The following is a 9,204-nucleotide window of genomic DNA, read 5'->3' on the forward strand; positions in this document are numbered from 1 at the left end:
TGGGCACCGAGGTCTGGGCGTCCGCGTCGGCGCTTTCGACGCAATTCCCTGGTGTTCTGAGCGTAGCCGAAAAATGAACGCCACAACGATAACAAAAAAAAAATTAAAGACCAAAAGTGTTTCCTGGTTCCACTTTTCTGGACAGTAAGGCCTTCTCAAATATTAAAATGGGACTTTTTCGTGTTAAATTCTGATATCAAATAGTGGCGAATCGGCCAACGAAAAATAAAAGCTCGATGAAGCGAAGGCACAGTATGCGGGCGCTGGTGGCGGAGTCCCGGTGGTTGCAGCTCCTGGAGCAGTCTGCGGAGGCGGTCCACTTTCCTCTAAATGTATTCCCGCAGGATGAGCCAGGGTTACGTAATAATAACAAGAAAGCTCACCCGCAGTCACTGCGCGCCACCAATACGGGGCACCCTCATACCCGAGGTGTCTAATTTTTTGTTCTCTGGGTGGCCACCTGACCACCTTTCCGCCTCCACAGGACTGGGAACTTGTTACCTCCTGCGACTTGAGTTGGAAGTTAACGTAGTTTTCCATAGTGAAAGGGTTTGGTGCTTCTTAACATTCTTAAGAAACGCTTCTTGCTTCTGCGCAGCCACTCAGAGGCTCGAGGCGCGCTCCAGGTCGGATCCACCTGTAACCCACGCCATGGCCAAGGAAGGCACTGCGGCTGGAGTTATCATGGACGTCAACACTGCTTTGCAAGAGGTGCTGAAGACCGCCCTGGTCCACGATGGCCTAGCACGAGGAATTCACGAAGCTGCCAAAGCCCTAGGCAAGCGCCAAGCACATCTCTGTGTGCTTGCATCCAATTGTGATAAACCTATGTACATCAAGTTGGTGGAAACCCTTTGCGCTGAACACCAAATCAACCTAATTAAGGTTGATGACAACAAGAAACTGGGGGAATGGGTAGGCCTTTGCAAAATTGATCGAAAGGGGAAACCTCGGAAAGTGATAGGTTGCAGCTGTGTGGTGGTTAAGGACTATGGCCAAGAATCTCAGGCTAAAGATGTCATTGAAGAGTACTTCAAATGCAAGAAATGAACAACATTTCTTATTGGCTTATTTTCTTTTTTAAGTTCCTAAAAACAGAAAAGTACAATTATCTCAAACTCTTGAGTTTTCGCCGGAAATAATAGCACTTTTTAGGTTTTCTGCCAAATGTGAACTTTGCATTATTGTGTTCTTGTTTATGATGAAAATGTTCATCTTTTTGGAAATTTACAAACTGCCTAAGCTTTAGCCTAGCATTATTATGGTTTAATTGACAAAATTATATGTATGTTGCACAGTGTGATACATATATATATATATATTTACACACACACATATGCATGAGAGAAATGATTACCATAAACACATTGTTCTCTCTCTGCTTCTTACTTTCCTCCATAGATTCCACCTATGAATTAAATCTCCCAACACCCTCTTAGGTAGAAATGTGTGATTTTTCTATTAGATTTGTCATTTAGCAGAATGACTTCTACGTTCATGTTATAAGTGAAATTATTTCCTTTTTAAGACTATTTCCTTTTTAAGATTATTGTTAAGCATATGTCTATGCACATTCACATATTTTTCACATTAATATGTTTATTTGCATTGTACCTTTTGTAGATTTATTTTTATAATTTTTGAGTGTGTATGTGCCCATGGCATGCGTGTAAATATGTACATATGAGGACAGATGCTCTGAGAGGCCAGCCACATCTGGAGCTGCCCAGAGCTGGAGTTATAGACAATTGTGAACCACCTGATGTGGGTGCTGCTATCCAAATTAGGATCCTCTGCAAAAGTAGTAATTATTAAGTGAGAAGCCACCTCGTTAGCCCCCATGGTTCTCTATATCTTCAGACATGATTCATACTGGAAAAAACATAGGTGTGCATTGTACTCTGACACCCTGATTTCATTATCTTAAGATAAATACCACAAAGCAGATGCTACAGTATTTATTTTACTTTTTGAGGAACCTCCATATGGTTTTCCATAATGGCTTTAATAGCTTACATTCCTACCAAGAATCTCTGTTTTGTTTTTTACTTTACAACACAGGTGTTGAATTAAATCTCCTAACACCTTCATCTTCACCCAAAGCCCTGAATTCACAGAAACATTTCATGCAAGGAAAAGTCATTCGAGAAAGTGAATTTCTACCTAATCGCCTGTAAGGTCTGGAAAGTGATCTCTCTCTAGAATGAGCCCCTATTGAGTTTATTAAATATACAATAAGCAAAAGTAAGACATTAAATAGCCAATAGGAGACAGATGCAACAGATAATAAAGCATCATCAGTTCAGGTGTTCATAATATCCAGCAGACAGCTAGGGTAACCCAACTGAGAAAGCAGACGAAAGGTACTATCAAATCCAGAACTTTTAAACATCCAGCAGAAGTCATCAAGAATTCCCATCGAGGCAACAAACCAAAGTTCCTGATCAGTGTCTCCTTAGGATGAGGCTTCCGTGTAAAAGAAATAAGAGCAGACAGAATCCTTGAGTCAGACTTAGTCATCCTGCAGAAACCAGCTGGGGAAAGAACCCAGAAAGCAAGGCAGGATTTAAAAATTCAGCAGCACAGCACTTGTCCCTCTAAAGAACTAGCTTCCCGGGGCTAAATTCTGGCTGTCTCCACACTGGGCATTTTTATATTGTGGGGTAAATACTAGTAACTCCCTTTGGTAATGTTCCCCTTCTAGCCGTTCTCAAGGACACAGGGATTCTTTGTGTTTCTTTCTGCTTTTTTTCTCTGGGTTACAGAGCCAGGGACCAGCCTGACTCAGCACAGGGAGTTGTAGGACCCTTAAGCCTGAAATAGGGCATCCAGCCCTGCCTTCAGCCTCTCAGCTTAAAGAGCACATGATGAGTTACCAGTTAATGACAACGCCTGGGCCTTTCGAAGGTCAGTTGTAAAGACTGCCTTGGCTTTCTGTGCTTTATGCAGAAAGCATGCTTCCGATTCCACTGACCATCTCATCCCCTCTCCCAACTCCTCTCAACATGAGTTGCTACCTTGATAGGTCTTGATCTACTCCCAACTTTGGCTCTTATAGATTTATCATGGAGTACGGCTGCATAAAATACCTGAGAGAGTGGATTCTCTTTAAAAAGAGGGCTGAAAGGGAAAATATGCCACATTTGTAAAGCCCAGGCAGCACACACCTTTAATCCCAGCATTTGGGAGGCAGAAGTATGTGGCTCTAAATTTCAAGATAAACCAAACAAGATAACCCTGTCTCAGAAAGAGACTAGAGGTGGGGAGTGGGGTGGGGGAGAAAGAGAAAATACACCACTATAAAACTCCTGTGAAAATGACAAGTCCCTGTAGGCAGATTTTGGAACTCAAAACTTCCACAATAAAAGGAGTCATCTCCGCAGTTCCTCCCAGCACCAACAGGTGGCTCCCAACTGGACTCCAGTTCCAGGGTGTGTTAGGGTTCTCTGAAGACTCAGTCCACGGGCTGAACAACTCCGTAGTCTGGACATCACAGGCTGTTCTTCAGTAGATGCTGGGATCCCAGAGAAGTAGGCAGGGCTCCAGGTCAGTGAAGGAGTGGACGTGCCGGCAATGCCTGGGCAAGCAGGCAGAGGAGCTCCCTTCTCCCAAGTCCTTACACTGTCTTCGGCAGAAGGCGCGCCCAGATTAGATTAGATGTAAAATGATTAGATTAGATTAGATTAGATTAGATTAATGATATTAAAGGTGTGTCTTCCCGCCTGGCGTTGGTTGCACACACCTTTAATCCCAGCACTTGGGAGGCAGAGGCAGGCAGATTTCTGAGTCTGAGGCCAGCCTGGTCTACAGAGTGAGTTCCAGGACAGCCAGGGCTACACAGAGAAACCCTGTCTTGAAAAAACCAAAAACAAAACAAAACAAAAAGGTGTGTCTTCCCACCTCAAGGACCAAATCAAAAAAGTGTGTCTTTATGTCCCAAAGATCCAGACTAGAAGCGGATCCACCCAAGCACAAATAATCTCTCACAAGTCTGCTCTCCATTTCTGGACTGTGGTTCTTTCCAGATGCTGTCAAGGTGACACTGAAGAATAGCCATCACACAGGAGATTCAGTTGTTGTTCTGGCCTCCGCAGGTTCCTACGCATACCAAGCATACATACATCCAGGCAAACTCCTATGCATAAAATTAAATATATTTTAAAGCATAGTCTATGAGGAAGTAGAACTATAAAGTCACGCTGACGATGCTTGTATTGGAAGTTTTGCATTCTTATTCTTGAGATAACCACATTGAACTGACTTGTTTAATATGTTCGCTCAAATGTCCTGTTTAAAATTGCAACATGTCCTGTTTCCCATTGATCTTAATTTTTAGGATACGATCTTTATTTTTTTTTTTTCTTTGAGACAGGGTTTCTCTGTATAGACCTGTCTGTCCTGCAACTCACTCTGTAGACCAGGCTGGCCTAGAACTCAGAAATCCACCTGCCTCTTCCTCCCAAGTGCTGGGATTAAAGGCGTGTGCCACCACTGCCCGGCTTTTAGGACAAATTCTTATCAAAATAAATATTTTCATTAACTATGTGCTTGTCTTATGCTTATTTTCTTAAACTCACTGAAGTAAGATGAATGAGTTTTTATTATCACAGAGGAGCAGTAAGACATTTGTTTTTGTTGTTATTGTTTTTTGGATGTTTGAGTCGGAATCTCACTATGTAGCGCTAGCTTTCCTGGAACCTGCTATGTAGACCTAGCTGGTCTCGTGTGTGGATCATGATGCCCAGCTATATATTCAATTATAAAATGAGATTTAGGGACCAATGCAATGACTGTTACTTTAATTTGTAAATGTTCTATATTAGTGAGTTTGTTACAAGAGTCATAAATGAATCACTGGAGATCAAGCTGTCCAGAGTGTCCCTAGTCAGGATGGGCCACTAGGTGGAGGTGGTGCTTTGGGCTAATTGCTATTAGACGCCTGTCAATTGGTCAGTTTACTAGAAGCAAGGAAAAACTTGCTATTTTATCTGTTTTCTGAGAGAATCTTGCCAAATCTAGGCTGACACCAAACCTGCCTCAATGTTGTTTGTTTCTTTCTTTCTTTCTTCCTTCCTTTCTTTCTTCCTTCCTTTCTTTCTTTCTTTCTTTTATTTCTTTCTTTCTTCCTTTCTTCCTTCCTTCCTTCCTTTCTTTCTTTCTTTCTTTTCTTTCTTTCTTTCTTTCTTTCTTTCTTTCTTTCTTTCTTTCTTTCTTTCTTTCTTTCTTGTGGTTTTTTGAGACAGGGTTTCTCTGTGTAGCCCTGGCTGTCCTGGAACTCACTCTGTTGACAAGGCTGGCCTCAAACTCAGAAATCTGCCTGCCTCTGCCTCCCAAGTGCTGGGATTACAGGCGTGCGCCACCACCGCCCAGCTGTGCCTCGACTTTCTACTTGCTAGGTTTAGAGATATGTGCAAGCACAGCAGCTCCAACTTCAGAGTAACCTGTTTAACCTTGTATGTTGTTTCTGTTCTTTCTTTCCCTTTTTATTTTCAGAGTCCCACTCTGTAGCCCAGGATGGCCTCTAACTCACAGAGATCCTCCTGCCTCAGCTTTCCCAAATGCTGGCATTATAAACACAAGCCACCCCTCCCAGCCAATTTAATCTCTGTCAGATGCTATAATCCAATAATAACTTACTAAATTTTAAAATTAGATGTATTTTCACCAACACCTTTTCCCCCCATTTAAATTCACATTTCATTCTGAGGTAGAGAAAGAAGGCAGTAATTGCCGCATTCTGGGATTCTGTGGCTCCTCAGCTAGAAAGCAGTTGAGTTTCTCTTCTTCCAATTAAGGATCTTGAAGTTGATCATGGCTGCCAGGGACCCCAAGGTCTCCTGGGACAACAAGAGCTGTCCATGGTGGTCTTGTGTTCCTGAGCCTGGCCTGACCCAAGAACCAGAAAGTGAAGATCACTGGTGATGGGACACGCTGCAGCCTCCCAGAGGGAACAGGATGCCACAATTCAGGGACTGTACTCGGGAGGAGGCAGGAACACTACGCTTACTGGTACACAGGAGGTAGGGGGTCAACAGTGCTCTCACAGAGCGGACTTTGGGATCCTTGTCTCCACAGCCTTACTCCTGGTTCCTGTGCAGCCTCTCCAAAGGGTAAGACGGATAGTTCCTCAGTTCAACACAGATCCAGGAGAAGAGATTAGCCTCCAACTCAAGATATCCACCTGCCTCTGCCTCCCTAGTGCTGGGATTAAAAGTGTGTGCCGCGGCGCCATATTGTAACTTTTCTTCCCTGATGCAGCCGGATTTCCTGTTCCTGCCAAAAGGCTCAGATTGCAAAAACGCAATTTGGTCGAAATAAAGGAGTCGGAGTCGGTCCTGGATTCCTTTCTCTTAGTACCTGGGAATGTTTCAACCTTCAGGTTTGATGTGCCGCACCTCCCAGTCCCACTCCTGAGCTGCTGAGAGCCGGTGCCAACTCTTCCCTAACACAGCAAAGCCTGTGCAGCCGGGGGACCTCCCCCTCAGCTTCTGGATGTTTCTGCACCAATACTGCTCTTGGAAGCTTTGTAACTTTCCAAAGACTTGAAATTCAGTCCACACCTCAATTCAGCCCTCTTCTGTTTTGGGGTGTTTTTTTTGGGGGGGGGGGTGGGCGCAGACAAGAACCCTGATAGGTAGCTCAAGATGGCCTTGAGCATGCTGAAATATTAATGTTCCAGTTTCCCTAATGCTGGGATTACAGCTTGTACCAGCATACAGCTGCTTTCTGAGGACCTAACCAACGGGCTCACCGGCACACCACCAACGTTCTCTTATTTTGCCAGTTCTCTTATTTTTCTAATCCTTCTAGTCCTTGGCCAGCTGTTTGCTTACAGACACAACCATTCGCCTCCTTATCCTTTCCCGTACTCGGTTCTCAGAAGCCAAATGATACTTTCAATATGCCACCTGGAAATCTCCCAGCCCACTCTGGAAATTCGTTAGCTTTGTACCCTAAACTTCCTGTTGCTACGAGATGCTTCTTCGTGCCCCTTACATAGCTTTCTGTCACCGTTCACTCTTTCTAGCCTCCAGTGACACATCTGTCCCCAGCTGGTGGCCTTTCACTAACAGCTCGTTCATCCTCCACCTCTAACAACCTCGTCGTTTTTCCAGTTTCCATCCACTATGCTCAAAACCCAATGCCACGTGCTTTTCATTTTCATGGTCCCATATCTGCTACTGATTTCTGTGTCCGTTAGTTATTACTGTACAACAAACTGCTTCAGAAATTAGGAGTCGAGGCCAGGCACACTGGTGTGTGCCATCCCAGCGACTGAGAGACAGAAGCAGAAAGGTATGTCCCAGGCCAGCCTATTTTACAGTATGAGTTCCGGGGTAACCAAGGCTACATAGTGAGACCTCATCTCACAGAATACAAACACAGCTTAGTGATCAACTGCTTGACTAGTGATCCCAAGGCCTCAAGTTCTATCCCCAGAGCTACCCATTCACACACAAAAAAAATTAAGAGATTAAAACAGATCTGTGGTGGTTTGAATATGTTTGACCCAGGTCTTGTTGGAGGAAGACTGTCACTGTGGAGGTGGGCTTTGAAGCACCACCCAGTGTGGGAGAGTCAGTTTCTCCTGCTTACAGTCAGATCAAGATGAAGAATTCCTCAGTTCCTCACATACCATGCCTGCCTGGATGTGCTATGCTCCTATCTTGACCATGGACTGAACCTGTAAGCCAGCTCCAATTAAATGTTGTCCTTTATAAGAGTTGCCTTGTGGGGCTGGAGAGATGGCTCAGTGGTTAAGATCACTGATTGCTCTTCCAAAGGTCCTGAGTTCAAATCCCAGCAACCACATGGTGGCTCACAACCGTCTGTAATGAGATCTGATGCCTTCTGAAGACACCTACAGTGTACTTACATATATAATAAATAAATAAGTCTTTAAAAAAAAAAACAGTTGCCTTGGTCACAGAGTCTCACAGCAATGGAAACCCTTGTCCAAATGATATGGACTAGTTGACTGATTCTTTTTCTAGTCTTTTGTGGGGTCACCTATGCAGCTGTATTCAATTGGTTTGGTGGCTGAATGCATTGAACTCCTAGCACATGTTGTCTTCCACTCCCCAAAAGGCTAAACTGGTTATGCTATGGCTCGCATATACCTAACAGATGTATGTGTGTACACCTTGGTGCACATGCAGGGGTGTTTAAACAGCATTGTTCACAGAATCAAAGACCAAGCCACCCAGGTGTCTATCTTTGTATTACATTTATTACATTTAGCAGATGACTTTGGGGACCATGATATATGAGGAGGAATTGTTTCTCAAGCCACAGCATTTGCCCTACCTGTCCATCCATGCATCCTTACACAGGACTAACCAGTCAGTATGAAGCAGTCTGGCAGGTGACCCCTGAGTGCGCATGCAATGTCTCACGATGTAACACTGCAGAAGGTCACCTGAGGGGCTCAGTGGATACAAGTACTTATGAAGGAGCCAGAAGGTTCACTGGGGCTTGCCGGTCATGAGCATAGATCCAGACTCTATGGGAGACCCCATCTCGAGAAAGTAAGGTGAAAACAGCCAGGAAGTGGTGGTACACAGGAGGGTTAACAAGAGAAACCTTGTCCTGAAAAAAAAAATAGAAAAAGAAGAGAGAGACAAAAACAGAGACAGACAAAGACAGAGACAGAGACAGAAAGAGACAGAGAGACAGAAAGAGAGAGAGACAGAGACAAAGACAGAGACAGAGAGAATTATGAGCATGAGCCAGCTTTGGACTCTGAGCATATGCACAACACACACACACACAGTATACCACACACAACAACAGCAATAGTAAATGTTTAATTAGAGAAGAATAAAGCATAAACTTTTTGATGGGGAATTCAATACATCCACATGGCAGGAGACTCTTTATTTCCAGGACTGTCTGATTTGAGCTCCATAAGGAAGTTTCCTATTATCTTAAGGGAAGCCACTCAACCTCTCTACGGCTCAGCACCCTTTCTAAATTGGAGGATCCGCTGGCGGTGTGACTTCTCAGATATTAATGCACTAAAGATGAGAGCCAAGAAGAGCCACACATTTATTTTGCAATTGTGAAGATTCCAGGGGATGCTGTGTTGCTGGCCCCCAAACTACCCTTCGATAATTATGTGAGTTTCTCTGCTCTTTGACCTATTTACTGTGTTTCATGCAGCTGGCAATGGAATGGTCTGTACAAGGCTCCCTGCCCCATGCT

General features: G+C 44.1%; 1 protein-coding gene across 1 annotated transcript; it reads left to right on the forward strand.

Annotated features, from left to right (window-relative positions):
* Positions 1-66: 66 nt before the first annotated feature.
* LOC127671340 (40S ribosomal protein S12-like) lies at positions 67-3,611 on the forward strand. The gene is made up of 2 exons (XM_052166048.1): positions 67-429; positions 599-3,611. Exons 1-2 carry the CDS (start codon positions 237-239, stop codon positions 1,048-1,050), a joined length of 645 nt encoding a protein of 214 aa, XP_052022008.1. The 5' UTR covers positions 67-236; the 3' UTR covers positions 1,051-3,611.
* The last annotated feature ends 5,593 nt before the right edge of the window (positions 3,612-9,204 follow it).

This window comes from Apodemus sylvaticus, chromosome 20 (genome assembly GCF_947179515.1).
Source record: "Apodemus sylvaticus chromosome 20, mApoSyl1.1, whole genome shotgun sequence".
In the NCBI taxonomy this organism is placed as follows: domain Eukaryota; kingdom Metazoa; phylum Chordata; class Mammalia; order Rodentia; family Muridae; genus Apodemus; species Apodemus sylvaticus.

Bases quoted from the DNA above. Each gene is read 5' to 3' on its own strand.
- LOC127671340 (XM_052166048.1), top strand. From the start codon at position 237: ATGAAGCGAAGGCACAGTATGCGGGCGCTGGTGGCGGAGTCCCGGTGG. The intron at 430-598 runs GTGTCTAATTTT...GCTTCTGCGCAG, and splicing joins GGGGCACCCTCATACCCGAG to CCACTCAGAGGCTCGAGGCG.